This window comes from Harpia harpyja, chromosome 1 (assembly GCF_026419915.1).
Source record: "Harpia harpyja isolate bHarHar1 chromosome 1, bHarHar1 primary haplotype, whole genome shotgun sequence".
NCBI lineage: Eukaryota > Metazoa > Chordata > Aves > Accipitriformes > Accipitridae > Harpia > Harpia harpyja.
In genome coordinates, this window is record NC_068940.1 from 6,090,025 (window position 1) to 6,112,545 (window position 22,521).

The 22,521-nt window shown below is 37.9% G+C and overlaps 1 protein-coding gene across 4 annotated transcripts in view; it reads right to left on the reverse strand.

The window, feature by feature from the left end:
• The window catches only part of CDKAL1 (CDK5 regulatory subunit associated protein 1 like 1), a 432,072-nt gene that overhangs the window by 113,072 nt on the left and 296,479 nt on the right, over positions 1–22,521 (reverse strand). For all 4 annotated transcript variants that reach the window (XM_052805186.1, XM_052805237.1, XM_052805157.1 and 1 more), the window contains one exon: positions 782–962. In XM_052805186.1, the coding sequence (XP_052661146.1) occupies positions 782–962 (181 nt within the window). The remainder of the gene's footprint in view (positions 1–781; positions 963–22,521) is intronic.

Sequence of the window (22,521 nt, forward strand, 5' to 3'; positions counted from 1 at the left end):
AAAAATTACAAATTCAATATTTTTAAAATAAATCAAACCATGCCTTCAGATGTGATTGCTGTTATTATTGCTTATAAATAGCTATTTATATCAAGCAAAATACAGTCAATAGCCATCTACCTTCTACATCAAAACAGGCCATTTTCCTCATGGGAATTTGAGATGAGAATGTTGGTATCAGGAAGGGTTACACTTCTCACTCAAAAATGGAAAGAAAGAAAGAAACCAGCTGAAAACCGAAAGATTAAATGCCAGTTTTATCAATGGCCTTTAACATGCAGGCTGAAGGAAGCAGAGTTTATAAGCAGTGTATAAGGAGAGTCTTGAGAAGAAGTTGCCTGCAGATTTGATATTTGACAAATAAATCAGAGATTATCATTGCTCTATTATTAATACTTTGCATAATTATTTACAATAAGCTTGAGATTGCTGGAGTCACAAAAATCTTAAAATGGAAAAAAAATACGTGTAATCAGCTATCACTCTTTGTACTCATTCAGCCAAAACTTGATAGAAAGAAGACATGACTTTAGTATAACCGCTATTTTACTCTTCCTAACAATCTGAACAGTAATTTATATATGAAAATGCATTCAGTGATCTAGCTAACCTCTAAAGGCAATTCAACAATCATTTCACTTACTGGACTGAAAAAAAACCAAACCCTTTAATTGAATTGTAGCGTAGTTCTGCAGAAAATCTACATTTTCATGTACATGCTTTATGTATTTAAAGACATCTGAGTACACCATGTACACTGGCACAAGAAAATGGATCTTACCACTGTAGCTGGAACTTGATGCATTTTTGCAGCCGGTGTTCCTGGGCGTGGGTAAAATTGATTAATAAACAAGCTCGGAAACCTGTACTGTTCTACAAGTTTCATTGTTTCTTGAAAATCTTCATCTGTCTCTCCTGGAAACCCACAGATGATGTCTGTAGCAATTGTTATTCCAGGCACTCTGTAAAGAAAGTAGAAAAGAACACTGAACTAAGGACATGTAAAATCTTGTTCCCTTAAAAGCTAGTGTACATAGACATATAACTCTTCAACTTTATCTACAGAAATTGAGACCTAAAGTGATCTTCGGGAAAAAAAAAAAAAAAAAAAAAAGAGATTTTAATACCATTGCTTGCTAATGAAAAATGCATTTGGTACTCAGCCAAGAGCACAAGGAATAGAAGAAAAATATTGCAGCAAAAATTGGATTAGGATTGTGACAGAAGAGTGAGAACATCTGGACCAACTCCTTCTTCATTCAAAATTATAGGTGATCAGCAGAGCTTGTAAATTTCTTAAGTTCTGATTGCTTAATCCACAAAATTTATAACTTCTGAGACTTAGTCACTAGAATTTGTAAACTATTTAATGTTTTATAATGCCGCTATCGAAGTAGAACAGGATATCCAAAAGAGGGGACTGGCATGCCATAGAACCTAGCAATTTTGAACAAAATTGGCTTTGGAACCAATAAGACACCTCTTAGTCACAAGTTAATTTCTAACTCAGTACTCCATAAAATCAGCCTATGCCTTGCTTTAAAAGGAAAACAAAATACTGAAGTTTACAAATGCACAGGCACTGAGCTCTCTTGTTATTTAGCAAGGTCAACATTTCCTAACTGTTCCCCTTGGACTAAGTATGCAGAACCATTACACACAGCGGCTTAAGAGAGCGCAGCTAACAGAGGCAGCCAACAGACACAGCAGTTAGCGCAGCAGGGCGCACAGAAGGGGGTGAAGTAAGGGGGCCTCAGTTGAAATTGTGCCACAGTAACAGTCTTAGACACGGTGGTAATATGTCACTGAGCATTTTCCCGAGTAGTTGTTGGAGTAGCCATCCCTGCTAGGGTCGAGGCTTGCTCCCAGACTGAGCTTCAGATGGCGGATGCAGCCCTCCAAGTCCCAGGCTGCAGGGAATTCCTGGGGGCTCTCTCTGGTGCCAGGAGATGGCCCTCTGTCCTGCAGGAGCTGTGCTGTCTTGGAGCAGCTGTGCCTCCAAGTGGAGGAGGGATGGGAGGAAGTGAGCAAGCTGCACAGCATCAGAGAAGATCAAAGGGAGATAGGATCTTCTCTGCAACTCAACAGCTTGAAGAGCCTCAGGCCCCATCTGCAGTAGAGAAGCAGGTAGTGTCAACCCCCACTACCAAGGGAAGTGAAACCTCTGGGGAAGGATGGAAGCTGCTAACTTCTGACACCAAGAGGAAGGATCTTGCCCCACAGGGCTTACAACTGCTAAATAGGTTCATCACCCTCAAAGCCAAAAAGGAGCCAGATGTGCCAACAACAAAAGTATCTGGTTCACCTAATAACTAAACCACGCAAGACTACCAGGAAGAAGCGGCAAGTCATTGTAATGGGTGACTCCCTGCTGTGGGGGACACAGGCACCCGTTTGTCAACCCAAGCAATCATCTAGAGAGGTTTGCTGTCTGCCAGGGGCCAGGATCCGGGATGTTGTGGGGCTTGTCTGGCCCTCTGACTACTACGCCCTGTTGTTATTTCATGTGGGCACAAATGATACTGCGAGACACCTGGACAGTATTAAAAGTGACTACAGAGCTCTGCAGGGCAGTAGTCAAGGGCATGGCGGCTCAGGTGGTGTGCTCCTCATCAGGAAACACTTTTTTAGTGAGGGTGACTGAGCAATGGCACATGTTGCCCAGGGAGGTTGTGGAGTCTCACTTCTTGGAAATATTCAAAAGCCATCTGGACACCACAGTCCTGGCCAACTGGCTCTAGGTGGCCCTGCTTGAGCAGGGGGGCGTTGGACAAAATGACCTCCAGAGATCCCTTCCAACCTCAGCCCTTCTGTGATTCTGTGACATGGCCCAAAAAATGACTCCTACAACCAAGAGATTACTGCATAGTATTTACAGAGCACTCTATGGGACCCAGGAGATATCAGCTCAGTTTTCCAAATCTGACACTAGCCAGCTGGATGACCACTGCCCTATGAGAAACCATGAAACCACAGCACTGTTTTGTATTCAGCCTGCTTATGTAAAGTGGGAATAACGATAAACCCCTTCTGCAGAGAGGCAGTAATGTACAGTGTTCAGAAGTGCTCAGTGCTCCCTACTTACACAGATGAGACTGTTTCTACAACACAGACTTGATTCTACACTATCAGTAACGATGAACTGGAGAAAGTATGATTTATGAGGAAAAGTGAGAACCCTATAAAGATATTGGTGGTATCTGACTTAAAGCTGGCCCTGTTTCAAAGGGGGGGGAATAGATGAGATGACTTCCAGAGGTTCCTTCCAACCTAAATAATTCTACAGTTCTTTACTAGGCTACAGGCAAGGGAACAGCCGAGAGATTCTTTTACGGGTGAATGGCATAGAGACCACTGCCACAAGCAAAGCTCACACGTGAGCTTAAGAAGGGGTCTCCAAGACTGTCTCCAATCTAAAGAAATGTCTGGAGGGCTTCTCTTCCCCTCACCAGGACAAGAGACAGCAGAACTGTAAATACAAACGCATGTAATCCAAATGACATTTATAAAGCATTTGAATGGGCAAAGAGAACTATCATTTCTTATTAGACAGTACATCACTGCAGAAAAAATAATGCTGTGGTTAGAGTGGGTGAAGAAACTTGAGTTTGAATAGCTGAAAGAAAAACTTCCTGCAACAACGAGCTCTACTGGAACATGAGAATCTGTTGGCAAAAGACCCAAGAAAGGGGAAGCAGAGAATATTGTTCTTAGTAATTTGATTAGGTGCAATATTAGAGCATGCGTAGCTTATATTCACCACAGCAGCCTTCAAACAAACAGTATATGGTAGTAAATATCTTTTGTGGGTTTGTTTTTTTTTTTTAAACTTAAATCAGTTTTTTATTTAACTATTAGCAATGAGCTTATATTAAAGCTAATGTCTTGGCCTCCTTTTTGCAGGTGTCTGCATATATAATTAGCTGCACAGGAATTTATTAGACATTATATTATTAGAATCTTCTTTCACGTTTTCCTTATGAAAAATCCCCACAGAAGAAACCAAATTATTTCAATTCCTTTTTGAGTTCAAGAATTCAGACTCCATCATTTGAGACAAAGTTAAAACATGGCATTTGAATGCCAAATCAAAACCAGAATAAAACTGAACACTTTCAAGGACTCGGTCCAATAATCGTAAGTGGAAAACACAAGCTGACTATTGCACAGAACAACAAAAATCCCCAGAGCTGTTGGCTAAACAGCCTCAATTACCATTGCTTTCTTAAGACTGACAAACCGCAAGATATGAAGTTCTGCTTGATATCAGGTAACAATAAAATTCGTTAGCTTTAAGGACTGAGCGAACAGAGGAGCACTGTAATCTGCAACATGATTTTGTTCACATTGCAAATATTTTGTGCAGTAATAGTAAGCTTATGGAAGAAAAAGTACATTACTTTATAAATCAATATCACATAACATCAGCTGCCATTTCTCGGAACATGAATAGAACACTCATTATGTTTGACAAAACCATTATAATGAAGTTATTCTAACCATTTTAATAACACTATTGGCAACAGTCAAAGCATTTATTACAAATGGTAGTAGTAATACCATCCTTTATAAAGGTTTGGTTGTTTCTATAGCAACATGAATTATAAGGTCCAATCAAGCCAGATACAATAAAATATGCTTTTTCTCCGTAACACCAGTTGTCACTCAGTTAAAAGGGAATTACATATTTTAAAAATTCATAAACTCTACAAATGTCTGAACTTCATTTGGTGATAAGGTGTTAATTATCTTAGTAATTAGATTTCTTCCTGGATGGAATTATTACACACAAAGAAAAGCTAGGGTATGAAAAGAGAATAAGGACCACAGTGTATTCAGCAACAGCAATTAATTACAGTTCAATCCAGTATGACTGCCTAAAATATGACATTGCATAGTGCATTTTTATATCACTGTTGATTATATTGTTTAAAAAGTAGTTTTAAAAAGGGAGAAAAGCATGAGATTTCACGCAGAATAAAATTCAGTTACTAACAAAAATCAAGCTCTTAGCCTTTCTCAAAGCATTGATGAAGAAAAATAAGTAAAATTAGTTACACATGAGAAACATCTTTTCTTAATGAAAAAAGGGGGGGGAAGATATAATTGCGGAAAAATATAAAACACATATACACTTGAAAATTATAGTAACCTTTGCTCTGACAGTCTGAAAGAAAGCAGCACAAAATTCCTTATTGCTTAGATTTAGATGGTGTTTAAAAAATTCTCTGCTATGAAATACAATGCAAAATCACACAAGAACAATTTATTGTGCATCAGCCAATATTAAGTTATTTGAAATGAAATGCAGTTTATCTATTCTGAAGTACACAAAGTAGAAACTGCTCCACAACCCCAGTAAGCATTTTGTAACATTTATTACATAAATGCATTTACAGTAAGTCTAAAAATTGCAGCAGATGTTTTCTAGGGTCAGTAGAGAAGCTCCACAACACGTTGTTCAGTGAACCAAGAATACACAGTGGTCATTATGAAAGATAAAACAATTTAAAAAAACCAAGAAGTTGCTTCAAACATACAGAACTCTCGATGCTCCTTATAGCCTAGCTAATGGAGGTGGTCAACCTGTTTCAATACTTCTGAGCATAAAATGACTTATACTTTGCCAGCCATTTTAAACCCTCATAATCCTGACAAACGCCTAGCAAGATTGCGTGCAATCATTTTATCTGGCAATCAGAAATCTTGCAAGATTTCTTCTGTGAAGACATACTATCATCTCCATTCACTCAACTTCAGAAACCAAGAAAAATAAACAGAGTCCTAAGTTGATTCTCAATTCGAACAATTTACAATGAAATTGTGGAATTTCAGAAAAAGATGAATTTGAAGAATAATCAATGCCATGTATAAGATAATACAGCCCTAATACTTAGGGTTCCTCAACATTCTCTCCTTTATGTCCCTCTACATAGATAAATCCCTTCCATCTGCTCAAGCAGATTTATGCTCTGTCATCCTGAAGCAGACCAGCGATACAGTCACCATCATCTTGGGCAGTTCTGACCATCCCCAAAGAAGCAACTACCTCTTCCTCCCAAAGGAGTGGCTGGTGCCTGGAAGTAAAGTCGTGGGTAAGTAAAGAACATGCTGTTGGTAACTGTGGCCCTGAGAATTGCCCCCTCACATCTCACAGGAGCTGTTACAGCTACTAGAGCTCCTGGAGCTCCTGTTTGCTCAGGTACCTCTGTTACATATTACTAACCAGCAAGCAGTGCAGGCATACCCTCACAGTGACAAGTTTCCTGCTCTTTTCTGCCCAGGGGACTTAGTTAACAATGTTAGAGAAAACAGAAACTAGACTAGCAGTAACAGGAAAGCATAGCAGATATTACAGCGACAGTTACCAGACAGATTCACCAACAGAGGGAAGTTAGAGAACTCTTGATGGAAGGTAAGTTGGGAGTGAAACGCAAAATCCCATGTTATTTGATTTAGGAAAGAGATGAAGGTGTCAATTTGCCAAAAATTAAACAATAACATCCCCCCCCCCCCCCCATTTTCACAGAGCAAGATGTCTAAGAAAACCAGCAGCAAAAGCATGAAACTTACTAGGATTCAGGTGTTACATGGATCATTTCATGTGGCTTTAGTTACAGAAAACATTTCCTTTAGCAACAACCATTACAAACCAAATCCATGCTCAGGGAAGAAATTATGTAAAGGAGCTAAAATTCATCAGCACATTCACCTATTAATGTGACCACCTGGAATTCTTTTGCATGATCACATATTCTTCCCACTTCCCTTTCAGCAATTAACATTTAAATCAAGCAATGACTTAAAGCCACCAACTCATTCCTAACCAAGATCCCCCACCTCCACTCCTCCCAGTGTAACGAAATATTGGATTAGAATAAATAGATGTATGAATAAATTTAAAACACTATACGTTCTTACAGAAGGGTACAAGAACTGCCTGGGAAATCTAGAGCAATTAAGGTCAAAATAAAAAATGTGATGACCTAGCAACTTCTTGATTCATAAATTAGAAATCCACATTGAAAAAATGTTAGGAAAAAAAAAAGTGGAATTCTTATGAAAATAAAACCAGTCTTCTCTAAAATGTTATTTCAGCCTCATAGGTTATTTTATATTTTAGAACCTTTCTGCAGCATATGTCCGTTTAGGGAACCTGCAAATGAAATGAAGTTAATGGATGAAATAATTTGAAGGTATCTGAGAGTTGGTTTTTCAAGCGTATTTACAGAACCTAACAGGTATCTCAACATGCCATTTTGTGTTGGAGCTGAAGGAGATGTTTGCATCTTCCCCATGACCACACACAGTCCTCTAGAAGCCCTTTTCCCCCCTCTTTCTTTTTTGTCTATAAGGCCTAGTCTTGTGGGATTTTTGACTTAAACTTGAATTGCTCACTGAGGAGTTGCACGAGCTGGAGCTAGCACAAGAGAAACAGACTGCTCAGCTGGAAGCACTGCCTCTTTCAAAGGCTAGTAACAACATGAAACCTCACCCTGCCTCTCTCTTGACTATATGGAGATTAACTTGAGAATGACGCCACGGGAAGATCCCCACACTTTCAGAAAAGGATTCGGCCTACTTCTGATCTGAAACCCTCCTGCACTTCTCTCTCTCTCTCCATGGACTATGAATAGAGCACAGCACAACATATTCCTAAGTTAAGTGTCTGGAGTTAGGGGAGTAAACCTGCACATAATTTCTGAAGCAGGGTGTTTTCCATCTTTTCCAGTTTATGATTTACCCTAAATTATGCAATGGATGTACAGACTTCTAATAAATGGATATCCACTGACAATGTTTTTCTTAGTAATCTTTTCCATATGTGTTTAAAAGTAGTCCAGGATGTACAAGTTCAAAACCTCTGTGGCAGAAAAAAGAGCTCTTTTAAACCCTCGTATCAATTGCTCAACTGATTTACACATGGAGTGAAACTAGAAAGTACCTCGGTTCAATGACAATAGACATTTCATTAACATTTTTGTGTGAAACCTTTTAAATGATAACAGGCCGAGCCTTAGGGCTAGATATTAACTATCATTTGGTAAGACTGCTTATCCAAATGCAGCTATATATATCATGAACATTAATACTTAAGAAACTGATGTAAGGAGTACTATCAAGCTCACCACAGAACTTATGTTATTAATTTTTATATGAAAATCTATTTAATGCTGCCATTTCCTTTTCCAGTGTTCAGTTGCTCTAGACGCATAATGACATCATTGAAATTATCAGGACAAACAGTGGGAGATTTTGCAACTAAATGTAGGATAAGTAGGGAAGATCCAATCATGACTTCTCAGGAAAGACATTTAAAATACTACTATAAAATTTAGCAATAAAAGTATAAATGGTAAGACAGGACAGACATTTCACAGACTGTAATACAATCTAAAGGGACAGAGAGATGGCAAGATACTGGAGCTAACATGGCCACAGAGTCAGACCTCAATAAAATAAATATAAATAATGTAGAAGTAGTATCCATTTCCACTTTTCTATAGTTAGTATTAATATGTTTGACTTCAAGCTCTGTTTAAGTCTGAGGGACCTTACGTTTGCTTCTATCAAACTGTCCATCAGATCAAGCCAACTGAAAAGATGAATTTGCTGCATTTTGATTGAATTTCTGTTAAAGGTGTAATGAATTGTATTGGAAAAAACCTACATGTATACTACATCCAATAGTGTCAGATACAATCACATACTGAGAGAAAAGGGTGAAAGCTGTGGCCTCACTCTCTAAAAAAGAAAGCTGCTAATATTCAGTGCAAGAAAAAAAAATGTATTTAATAAACTATCATGCTTAAACTTAATTATTTTTAAACTGTGTTGCATATTAGTTATTCAGGCCTTCTGTTTTGATTACTTTTAGCAAATTTAGACCTGTTTATGGTGTATATATTCCTATTAAATACAATAGCATGAGATTCCACCCTGGCAGGACACCTGCTAACATCTTTTATTCATGTATGTGTTCCCACTGCAAAGCAATTATATTATTTCAAATATTTTAAAATGTTCTCTATTACTGCCTAACACAACTCTAGATTGTCTCACAAATCAGTTCTCCTTCACCTTGCAGTTTGCCTGCATCAAAGTGAAGATAACTTTATGTTGTTATTGTTTGTAAAATCTATAATGGCTTCATTTATAAGTCAAGTCACTTGTTTACTTTCACTCAACTATTGAAACACTGAATACTAGCAGATGATTAAGTAAAATTTTGTTCATGTGTGTAAAATGCATAATTTTAAGACTTTGGTTTTTTTTTTTTTTAAATTGTTTTCACAGCTTGGGTCCTATCTTTCTGAAACTGGTATCTAAGACACAACAAACCAGACAAAGAAATTGTAATGCCGTATTTTTTATATGTTGGGTTTTTAGAAAAAAATAACAAAACAGACAAACAAAACTCAGACATGACCACAAAGAAACTCTCAGAGGGGGTTTAATTTGGAGGTGGTTCATAGTGAAACACTTCAGATTTCAAGGGTAGCAGAAACTACATACAAGCCTAGCCTGACAGATACAGAGTCACTGTATGAATTCTGCTTTTTGCATTCCATACCTTAGAGAGCACTGAAGGCTGCTCATGGTGGCGATCCCCACAGGGAACACATTACACCTGAGCTTTGTGATCTGCAGCAACTTCCTACTGATTTACAAGTGCATCTTAGGAGGCTGGTTTTGAACTTTGGAGTCATTAGTAGTTTTGATGCAAGTCACCTTAGAAGGGCTGTAGATTATAGTAGCTGTGATCATGATGCACAATCTAACAGCTCTCAGAGTTTAACTGAGAGTAAGAAGGGGTATTTTTTATGAGTGTTCTTTTCCAAGCCCACCTCCTGACCCCAAAAGAGCTCTTTCAGAAACTGGGCTGAATGACACCTGGAGGCAGCTAGGAGACCTGATTTCCAGAACTGAACGTAAGAAAGTATAGGTATGGAGGACTCCGTGTGAGTAGGGACTGGGTCTGTCCTTGTTGTCAGGGAATAGTGACCTAGATAAGAAGTATATTTCATAATTAGCATGGCTCACTGCCTGAGGATGAAAGAGTACACACAGTTTTACTCTCTTTGAACAATTACAGTGAAGGTTGCTTGAGTTCCTACTAGATTTAGCCCAAATGTTTTATAAGAAACATTGTAATACTTCCCATTATCAATTTTCTTAAAGAAGCAAGCAGTTAAGGCTTGGACTAACTTTATTCAAATATAAGGCGTTCTACTCTTCCCATAAAAATGAAACATTTTACAGAACTTCATTACAGATTTATAACTTCAGATCATTATTGTTTTATGATTAAAAAATGAGCGACTTAAGACAAAAAGCTCAACATCCTTAAACTTCATTTCCATTCAATCTCTAATAAATACCATCTGCTGTGTACTTTAGGGATATAATACCCATCAAAAACTCAGCCGTATTATGAGAACCGGCACCAAGTTGATCTGAAATGCATATTTGAACAGATGTGTTTAAATTACATCTCTCCGTCTATCCACACGCATAAATTCAGAATAAGCGTGTGTTGATTTAAAATGCATAAAAAAGGGATTTGGAGATGCATCAAAAGTGAACAGCATCTCAATGGATCAAGGCTCGCATTACTAAAGGTCATCACTAAAAATAAAGTTTGCATTTATTAAGGGTTGCACCAGGGAACTGTTCTTGGGAACTGACTTAATGTTTGCTGCACTAAAGCAGCCATTGAAATTACAATAATTTTGTATGACCCTTCACTGTTTAACATTAGAGCTGTCAGGCATGGTCAGAAATAATAGGATCACAGCCATGAGTAGCTGAGAATATTATATACTTCTTCTCAGTCTGACACAATGCTTATCACCAATACTAAATGTCTTGGGCTCTGAGGACCCATCCATGTCTGTGTCAGTGACAGTCATTTAGCTCTTCACTCTGACAAAGAAATCAGGCATATTAAACAAAATGATTAACATGCCTTTTTGGCATGATGAAACCAAATGAAAAAATTGCAAGCAGTGCTCCATTAACAGATGCTAATTAAAAATAAAAATAAAAATAAAAAAATCTTTCTGAACTTGTTTCCCCCCCCATCCCCCCCGCCCTATAATCTATAGTCCTGTAATGTTTCAGGAACTTTGAACATAAGAGAGATCAGACCAAAGGTCCACCTAAGCCCAGTCATTTACTGCTAGCAATGAGCAGCAGCAGGCGGCCAGGGAAGTGTTTAAGATGTAGAGTCCCCCAGAATCCCTTCCCCCTTCTAACAACTGGATTTTGTCAGAGAGGTGGTTTTGTAACCAGTAGCCTGTGATGGACTTCTCCATTAACTTGTCCAGTTTCCTCTTGAATCTAACCCCCTCCATATCGTAACCACTTGAAAGAAAAAAAAAAAAACCAACAAAAAAACTCTCTCTTCTAAGCCTGCCACTTGCTAATTCCATTTGATGTCCCCTAGTTGTTACACTGGGAGAGACCAGTGACAACTCTGTTCACCTTCTCAGTACTCTCCACGATTTTATTGACCTCTGTTCTAGTCCCTCTCAATTAGCACTTTTCCAGACTGAAAAGTCCTTAATTTCCTTTGTGTGACAGATCTGTCATACCTCTGATAATTTCTGTTAGTCTTCACAGTAACATTTCCCATTGTAACATATCCTTTTTGAGAGGGATGTTGACAGCATTTAACAATACAGGTGCAATGAGATAAAAAACTCTCAAAGTGTTTCTAGAATTTAGATAAATGGTCTGCTTTTTTAATTTTTCTTTCAGGTTTGGGTTCATTTGTTTTCTAGTGAGCAAGTACCAAAAGGTAATGGACCTTACACAAGGTAAGGGATAAGAGAGAAACACCAATGACACTTGTTTATTTGCAAGAAAATGCAAGTATAGCATTGGTAAACATTCCACACCTAGAGAAATGTTACATCCTGAAATCATTGAAATACACTACCTTTAAGTCAGCCGTGTTCTGAAATTTACTTTGAGAGCAGTCTGCAACAGGGACAACAAACTGGTAAAAATCCCTTGTGATCAGTGTTAAAATTCAGGAAAAGAGGACTCATACTACTGCTTTCCCCTGCTATGGGAAAACAGAAACTGCCCAACAAAAGATGGAGAAGAAAATTCTCTCCTCCACAAAGATATAAACACTACATTGAGTCCCACTCTACCTGCTTCATATGAGAAGCCTGGGATTACCACCATATCTAGATCTTCTTCAAATCAATATCAGCCTCTGCCTCTTTCTGAGCTATTACTGAACAGAAAGTCAGAAAAGCATAATTGTCATTAAAAGAGACTGATCAATGAATATGCCATCTGAAAAATAAAGCTGAGCAAAGACGCCACCTGAAAAAGTCAAGGACTGTGCAGCTGACTTCAGCTGGATATTAAATAGTTGGGGAGCAATAGCTCCCTCCTTATTAAATTATTTCCCCTTAAGGTATGAATCTGATGGAAGTGAATAACTTTTTGCAGAAACATACTGGCTAGTTTTAGAAAATAAGCAAGCTAGAACTTGCAACAAAAAGAAGGCCAAGCATGTTTCAAAGACAGGCCAAAGTCAGCAACGTGGGGTAGGGGGGAACAGAAGTTGTCAAAGGAGTAGTAGTATGACAAGTTAGAAGACTTTAACAGAGAATTTAAGATCTCTATCTGAAGCAGAACCATGAATGGATCGAGGAAGAAAATGAAGAACTAAAATTGCCATTGGGCCAGATGTTTTATTCCAAGGTTTTGGTTCAAGATCATTTATATTAAGAACTTCTGTAGCAGAGAGAAAAAGAGGAGAATGGCTCCTGGCAAGACAAACATTAAAGCAAAGCAGGCTTTGAGGAAAACACGCTCAGCTCGAAAGAGTTACCCCAAAACAGCTGACAGATTTAAGAGAAACATAATTCTCTCACATCACAAGCTATACAAACAATTTGGCTGGATTTTTTTTTTGTCCTATTCCTTTGTGAGAAATCATCACATTAAAAGTTTTCCAGTTGCAAACATCTACATGGGAAGGATCGAGGTTGTGAAGGAAACAGCAGTTAACACCACATGCATGATGTGCGCTAAATTTAACATAATCTCCACTCCATTTTCAAATTACCTAATAAAATACAACTTCTAACCACACCAGTTGATCATCCAAAACACAGCAGCTTTATATGCTACATCCTTATTGACACAGTACTTACAAAAAGTGTTGTTATAACTAAATATCAGAACCACAGATTTGAGAGACAGAGAGGCAGGCAGGTCAGCCGGGGCAAGGTTTTAGCAGTTGTAAGCAGCTTTTCTGAATGCTAGCCAGAGACATTTAAAACACAATTAACGTACTCTTACTGTAACTAAAAAGCGTTGCAGCTTTACACCAGACAGTTGTTGCTGTACATTGCTATACATTCCTAAATGTGACTTTTTCACAGGCAGTATCCCTCATGAAATGCAAATGGTCTAATTTTCAGAGATGCTTTCCCCTTACAAGTGTAGGATATTACTACCTCTGAAAACAACAGGCTTTGAATGTCTGAATATGGAAGCAAAGACTAATGGTGTACAAAGTTAATTTGATATTTAAGAGGATGGATTTTGAAATTAAGAACAGAACAGAAAAATATCAGAACAGAACAGCATTTTGGATAGCAATGTTACGCTAGCTCTAAATCTGCATCCTTATTCAGAGAGGTTCATAACTGCAGACTTAATACCTGTGCCCCAGATAGCCTTCAGGACTAACAGCTGCATAGAGGATGTAGGGGACTGGACAGTGTTTCCAGATAGGGTTGAGATTTATGCCTTTATAAAAGGAAGATCTGGTAGGCCAAAAACTTTTACTGTCACTGCTCTAGCACTTTTTTCCTTAAGGAGCAATATTTGTATGTCATCATATGGAAAAAGGTTGTATAGGGAACTATGGCTTCTGTGAGCAGCATAAAAAGAAAATTTGAATAAAAATAATAATAATTTTCTCAGTTCTAAGAGTAAGTGTAGTATTTGGCTCAAAATCCTATGTATACACCCTCCCCACCCCATAAAGATTCAAAGCTCCTATCACATAACTTTAAAGTTTTTCACTTCTACTCCATGCTACACCGTAAAGGTGACAATGCAGTCTTAAAACTTCAGAACAGAGTGTGACACAAGCATCATGATGTGCTCGAAACACAACCTTATATAGCTTCAGAATTAAATTTTCAGAGGTAACATTTCAGACTCACAAGCAATCCTATTTCCTCATTAAGTCAAAACCCATGAGCTTAACTTCAAAGAAATCCAGTGTGCTTTACTAATGAAAGTGTGATAAGGTAATGTAAATTATGTTCCAAATCAACACAATGCAATATAACTTGGATCACTGGGAAACAGAGAATTTACCCTGCAAGAATTAGTTTAAAGAAATTATGAAGCAAATTTTCCAAAGTAAGTGTGTATAAAGAATTATTCATTCATGTAAAAAAATAATGGGAACGATATACAGAAAGAGCTGGGCATGACTGTTAAGTTAATGGGCATCACTGGAGTGATAGCACACAACAAATACTGTCTGTAGATCACTGTCTCATCTGATTCATGGTACATTCTGATAGCAACATGAATTTAAAGAAATCACATTAGAAACAATATCAATCTTCATGAGCAAGCACAGTTCACTCAGCTAACTGGAAGGTAGCAGAACAACTGTGAGAAGTATCTGTTTTGTTCTCAGGTAAACCCAAACAGCAGGTGAGTTCAGAATATAAAAGACTTTCTTAAATACACAGCATCGGTCCATAACAAAAAAATATTAATTTATGTATCAGTTAATAAAACATAATTTAGAGCAAAATATTGTGGCTTCACTTCCAAATGGAGGAATGGGCTTACTCTGCTATGCAGTTGAGGACACTGGGCAGAAAAAGCAAAATCACCAGAGAACAGCTCTAAAATCTCCTAGTTCACCTTCCAGAAAGATGGCGTCAACTAACCAGGTTCTCACTCAATTTTTTTCTCAACACTTTGCAGTTTCCTTTGTCTAGAACCATTAGTAGTTTAAGAACATTTCTTTGTAAAAGGCAAAATCAGTTTAGTACTTTGGGGTCAATGGAAGTAATTAATACACACATTCCTTGAAAAGTTTTGAAGACAAATGTTCAGATGCAAACATACACACAGCAATACATGTACAGGACATCATAAGCAAAATTAGAAAAGATGATATTTTAAATGTAGACTGTTAGTTTGTCAATGACAAAGTTAAAACCATACAAATTCGATAGACACTGTTGCCTCAGGGATGCTTTTACCCATTTCTCTCTATTCAGTTCAGTGAACTATTTCACTTTCGGTATGTCACTAAGTTGCAGATGCCTTAAAAATTACAGTTAGCATGGTTTACAATGTCGTTATCAGAACAACAGTATATTTTGTCATGTTCAAAAACTTTAAATAAAATGAAGGACTGTTAAACATGTATAAGTTCAGATGACTTTTTTTGAAGGACTCCGACTTCAACAGGCTGTACACAGCCACAACTCTCAAAGTCATTTGAGCAGTAGCTTTGCTGCCTAAAGGTAGACTCCCTAAATGGGACAATCCGAAACATCTTGGACAAACTTAAGAGGAGTAGTGCACATCAACATGAGAAGAGTTATCAGCTTACTATCTTTTATCCCACAAAACCCAAAGCTATTCATGAACTCCAAACAAAATTTAGAAGTTTGGAAAAGATAAATCAAGCCACCCCAGCTATTTAAACAGAAGATTGGAAGGTGGACACCTGAAATATTTGGGGCTTGTAAGGGTCAGAAGTCCTCCATTACGCAATAGAGCAGACACAGTGTAAATATGTTACCACATTTTAAAGAAGTAAAAGAGGCAGAAAATGAATTTTTTAAAGTTAGCAGACTCATACTGTGGAGAAATAATTATTAAGGAAATTTGACATTGTGAGCCGTTACCTGCTTTGACCTATCAGTGAACAAATCTACAACCGAAGGTTAAAAGACAATTAGCACAAAATCAACAATATACTGTTATCACTGAAGAAACATCAAAGACAAAGTTAAAAATGTGTTTTATGAAGAACTCAAACATATGACAGCATTCCAATTATGGCAACAAAGCTCTTTGGCATCACTAAACCATTACAACCGGAATAAGTGATGTATGAAAATTGTATCTAGGGAACAAGATTTCAGGTAAATTTAATAGCAGTGGAAGATGAATAAAGATGCAGCTGAGAAAAATAATATATTTTCTCATATATGAATACATGTAATTAGATAAGAAATAAGATCACTACCAATCGGTTTACCAACTTGATTCAAAACACAGGAGTAATATCTGAAGATTAAGGAAAACAGATTTTCTTGTATCTTGAAATGGTAAGACAGAAAGACCTGGCACATGAAGTCACAGAACCCAAACAGAATCTCTGAAGCTCCCAGAATTAGAAGATTAGGCAGGTTGATTACTATTGAAAAGGAAATGAGAATCAGCATGGAACAACGCAACTGCTCAAGAACTGGCATCAGTCTTGTATTGAGGAAAACAATAAACCTTAGGAAATCCCTAAAGAGTTGGTAAAAGTAGAAAAAGCAATACTCATGAAATTTTATACAAGAGAGAGAACAGAATTGAAAACCTCTAAAAACATCATTATAAAAGGACATCAGTGATGTCCTCAGACAAGAATATAAAATGTAATAGTTCTGATAAAGGAAAAAATGGAATACTTTTATTACTAAAGAGCCAATTATAGAAACAAAAAGAGTACTTTGATAGTGAGATTGACAAAGATGAAACAAATGCCATTTTTGTCGTTCCCAGCATGCTAATCAGAGAATCATATTACAATTTGCAGGGGAAAAAAGCCTTCCCAAAACCAGTGTTGACAAACTTCTCACTCACTTGTTACTACTGGAGCAGGCTTAAGCTGCAGAATTAAACTAAACCAATACTGAAAGACCTGAAAAATGTTTCAAATGAATGGAATGAGGTGGTTATACATACTCAATTTTGCAAGCTGAAGATAAGTTTGATTTTAATAGTTACCATGAACTCTCCTCGTTAAAGTCTATTTAAATGTAATGAATGATTTTATAAAATATGCATACTATGATACAGAGGGAGTAGAATACAAAAATGGAATTGAATCAATTCAGTAGAAACTGGAGTGTTTGCATTTGGACCATATCACTGAAATAAATTTTATCAAATCACATAATGTTCCACGATGGCCTTTGGCCATCAGGTAAAGAACCTGGAAAGCCTGCCAAATGCCTGCCAGGCACAATGGTATCCTTTTGGCTCTGCAATACCAACATGAGACATGAAGAATACTTAGGCAGAAAGATGGACTATTCACAACATTGGTGCAAACACTGTAAATTCCCAAGCTGAGATCAAGTGTCTGGGTATAACTTGGTGGGCCTAACGTGGACACTGGCTTTTCAACTTTGAGAAAAACAGAAGATACCATATAAAAGGAGATTTAAAGGAAGTGGCAAATTAGGATCATTGAGGATGAGACAAGCTGTATCTCAGATAATTTAAGTTCATTTATTATGTCGAGAATATTGAGCAACAAATGCAAAGCTGCCATCTATGTATCAGCATTCTGAAAATGCTTATTTCAGGGGGGTGGGAGGTACAGACATGTTTTAAGTAGGTAGAGAAAAACTGAATATCTTTAAAAATTATTTATTGATGTAACTTTTGAATCCATTAATGGAAAATGTTTCATCCTCTGTGATCTATTGTAAGCCTTTATAATTTACAACACCTCCCTTCCCCCAGTTTCAGTGCCAGTACTGAAATTCCAGGCATTTCAGTAGGTTGGGTTTACAGCTGAGTAGAAGACAGAGTAGGTAAGCATCTCACTAAAGGTTTTTAAAAGGTTTTACCTTAGCAGAAAAGAACACCATTTGAAAATACTTATTTCATTTTATAGTGCTCAATTTCTAGGACACTTGTGTTGTCTTGTAGAAGTTACCTCAGTGCTCAGCCTAAAAATACGCTTCAGTGTTAATATTTCACCCTTTAAGGGAAAAGTGAATATTGAAAAAAAAAATTAATGCAATATCTTTGGCATTTAGATTGCTGTTAACAAAAAATAACAAAGCAACCATGTTCTAGGGTGAAGACAAAGATCAGTTATCTATCTATACACCACTTCAGAGGAGTTATCTACATGTAATCACACGGTGGTACATGCAAGCACTCTCAACTATGATGTTTATTATGACAGCAGTATCCAAAGGAACATCTTTCAGGCCTGCCTCTTTCAGCCAGCAGTTCATGCCACGGAGGTGGCTCAGTTCCCCTCAAAGGTGGATCAGTTCCCCTCAAAGACAGAATCCACAAACTAGACTTAACTCTGAGAAACACAGCTAAACTGAAGGGTTAAATGTGTCGATAGCATATCTCAAAGTAAAAACAGTTATGGGTAAGTAAATATTCTCTCTTCTTCAGCTGGACTGCCTGCAGTCACTGTAGATAATCCAAGAACATGGAAAGTCTGAAGAAAGGCACATCAAGTCTCTAAATGAACCAAGACCGAAGGAGAGCTATGGCAAATGCAGCTTTCTCCTAAGCAGCCTCCTCAATAGGGTAGCACTTAGCAAAGATATAAGTGAAGTTTCAAGTGTCCACTTTGCATATAAAAAATACAAAAGTATGATGCAGAGCATAGTTGCATAAGGTCTAACTGAAGGAGCTGTTAAAGGAGCAGGTGATCCCTATTCATGACTTTGTAATATTCCTTTCATCTACTGTGAGACTCTGAGGAGTCTGCTAACCTCTCAAGTCTTCATCACCAGATACAAGGAGTTAACGGATTGCTCTTTAGGGTTCTCCCCTAGCACACAGAAGGTAAAATCCAGGCAGGATACACAATAAGCATCTGTAAAGGAAAGCATGAGGTTTAAGAAAAAAAAGCAAGGCACGCTGACTTTCCTAAAATAATTGAAAGTTGGTAATCACCTTGGAAAAGGAATTCAGAAATGCTACATGGGCTACCTTGCCTTTATGGAAAACAACAACAAATGGAGAATCAACCATTAGAGCACAAATTCCCTTTTTCCTTCCAGCTAAAGTACAAGCTATCTTCACAGACAAGGATGGCAGCGAACGCCCAAAAGATACTGAAAGACCTAAAATCCATTGTACCTGTGGACGTGTGGATAGAAAGGTGCAAGATTTTAGAATCCTATGCACCAGAATCATGGCTAGTAATTCCAGAACAAACTTGTTTTGGTGAAAAAGGTAATTTTGTGTTACCTGTGGAAGCCTGTGGTTTCCAACAATGGGATCTCAGTATAGCCATGGGCTATGAGTATCTATCAAACTCGCAAAGATACCACTTCCCATTGTGAAAACATTTCTTTGGGCCTTCTTCAAGTCTCAGGAACTTGGTAGAAAGCTGCATAAGGAGAACACACACTCTTGCACCATGGGGTTGCGCCTCACCAAAGCCCTCAAGTTTGGCTTTCTGTGGAGCCAATGTAGGTGCTACTGGAGTAATTGGGAACTTGGACTGTGAGTGATTTCCTTGGCAAAAAAATACACTGAATTTAGGAAGTAAATACTCTAAAGATGCCATTGCAAGTTTCTGGCTTAGAGGTCAATTATCAGAAAGATAGGATATTTAGATGCAATGTGTTTTTCTCTCAGAAAGTAAAGGCAGTTTATTTATTTATAAAGGAATGTCCACCAGAAAATGAAAAAAAGCACTTTGAGGCAAATAGGAAATGTCAAATCTATACCAGGTTAGAAATTACATTCTTGTTTCGAGGAGAAAAATCCCAGCATGCCAGAGGACAAACCTCAGGCTAGAACGTTAAAAATGAAAGGCTAAACTAATAAAAAGAATTCATCAAAAGTATTAGAAGAGGATTTAAAGTGAATGTAAAACAAGTTTTTGTGACAGAGTTAACAAGTGAAAGCAACATAGTCTAATTTAACCAGAAGTCAAATTGAAAGAACAATTAATTTCTGTGGAGACTCTATGCAAGGGACAGGAGGCTTGGAGCATATCCCCTAGAGATGCTACATTACAAAAAAGAATAAAAAATCTCCAGCTACTATTGTTGCATAAACATAATCATAGTGTGAATGCACATTTAGTTCCATCAATAGTACAATATTTTGTTCTAAAGAATTAGCTGAACATTTTCCTAGGGAAAAAAAATGTTTATTTCCTTTATTAATGAAAACACAAAAAGATTATCTCACTTAATGTGATAATTACTGTGCTTCACTTTAATACTGTCAAGTAAAAGCTGTATTTTGTGAAAACATATGTTAAAAGACAGACTTCAGCTTCTGCTATTCTTGTAATGATGAAAGCCCTCAAAATACCTCAAATAATTTTGCATTCTGTAGGAAGTATGACTATGTAATCTTAGGTAGCCAACAGCACAAAATCATGTTATGACTTATTACCATGTAACTCCATAGAACATTTAAAACATAAACCAATCAGGAATGTAAATCTTAACACAATCATGTCCGATCTTATATCAAATTTTAAAATTTTTGAAGACAAAAACCAGACAACTCAGACATTCTTTTTGTATACCACTCTGAAATACTCTGGCAAAGAACTAACTATTCTCTTCACCAAAGTCCAAAGTAGGTAATGATAAATGGCAATAAGGACTTTTTTTCTGCAGAAAGATGTACTGAATTTGCATGGCAAGGTTTTGGTAGTGGGGGGGGGGGCTACAGAGGTGGCTTCTGTGAGAAGCTGCTAGAAGCTTCCCCTATGTCTGACAGAGCCAATGCCAGCCGGCTCCAAGACAGACCCACCACTGGCCAAGGCCAAGCCCATCAACAACAATGGTAGTGTCTCTGGGATAATGTATTTAAGAAGGGAAAAAAGTTGCTGGGACACAGAAACTGCAGCTGGAGAGAGGAGTGAGAACATGTAAGAGAAACAACCCTGCAGAGCCCCAGGTCAGTGAAGAAGGAGGAGGAGGAGGTGCTCCAGGCGCCGGAGCAGAGATTCCCCTGCAGCCCGTGGGGAAGACCATGGTGAGGCAGGCTGTCCCCCTGCAGCCCAGGGAGGTCCACGGTGGAGCAGATACCCACCTGCAGCCTGGGGAGGACCCCACGCCGGAGCAGGGGGATGCCCGAAGGAGGCTATGACCCTGTGGGAAGCCCGCGCTGGAGCACGTTCCTGGCAGGACCTGTGGCACCGTGGAGAAAGGAGCCCATGCTGGAGCACTCTGTGCCTGAAGGACTGCAGCCCGTGGCAGGGACCCACGCTGGAGCAGTTCGTGAAGAACTGCAGCCCATGGGAACATGTTGGAGAAGTTCATGGAGGACTGTCTCCTGTGGGAGGGACCCCACGCTGGAACAGGGGAAGAGTGAGGAAGGAGCGGCAGAGACAACATGTGATGAACTGACCCCAACCCCCATTCACTGTCACCCTGCACCGCTGTGGGGGAGGAGGTATGCTATGTCAAAAATCTAGAGTGATCTGGAAAGGAAAATGTATAAAAATTCAGTTGCTAATGGTAAAATTACATCATTAGTTATAACTTTTGTTTACTGTGTCCACTGGATTTTGAATTAAGCCACACATGTAAACTTCTCTTCATTATACGTAACATTTTCCATATATCTGTATTTCTGATTTTTATTGTGAATCCATAGTTCGGGAACTGTTTCAATTTGTATGAAGTTTTTTTATACCCGTAGTTCCAATTTCTTTAATGTCTTATTATTGATATATAGTCACCCTACTTCAAGTTAAAAACCTAAATCTAATATACAGAAAAGTAGATAGAACACTAGTAGGTAGCTGGTAGGTATGACCTGTTACCATTTTTAGAGCAGATGGGCTGAATCAGATATGTACTGAATGGAGGAACAATCCTGTTTCTAAACCAGCTTGTATTCAGATTTAGAACTGTCCTGCTTATTAGGACAGACAAGAAATATTGAAAATGAAACAGTAAAGTTTAAACTATATTCTGTTTAGATGATATGTGCTGAGAGGGGTTAATACAAAGTCACCTATAAAAGGTATGAAAGTAGTTAAATTTCAGCAAAACGCTTCAAAGTTGTTAACATTCATAAAATGCCAACAAATCTCATAATAGTTTTGTTCAGGAGTTTAACAAGTTTTTGATGATTATTTACCATCATAAGGAGGTAAGGAAATAATCCAAACGAGTGGCAGTAACACAGCTTCTCATTTTCTTTCATCTTAAATTTGTGCTAAAAATGATCCTCCAGGGGAAGCACAATTGCTCCCTGCTAATTTCTAATTAATGTTAACTGTCCAGGAATTGCAGGCATACACCCATGAGAGAATACAAGGTTAGAATTAGCTTCTGCTGTGCGAGATATAAACCTTGACTCTCAACAGTCTCCCAGGTACATACATATAGTTGTGCAGGCCCTAACATAAAAAACTAAGGGAAGATGATATCCGCATGCATGGGTACACGTTAAAATGTATAAAGAAAGCAGATATATAAATAAAGTTAAAAAGCCAAATATTTTAAACTTTGTTTCCCTGTTCTATGGCATATGTGAATAACACTG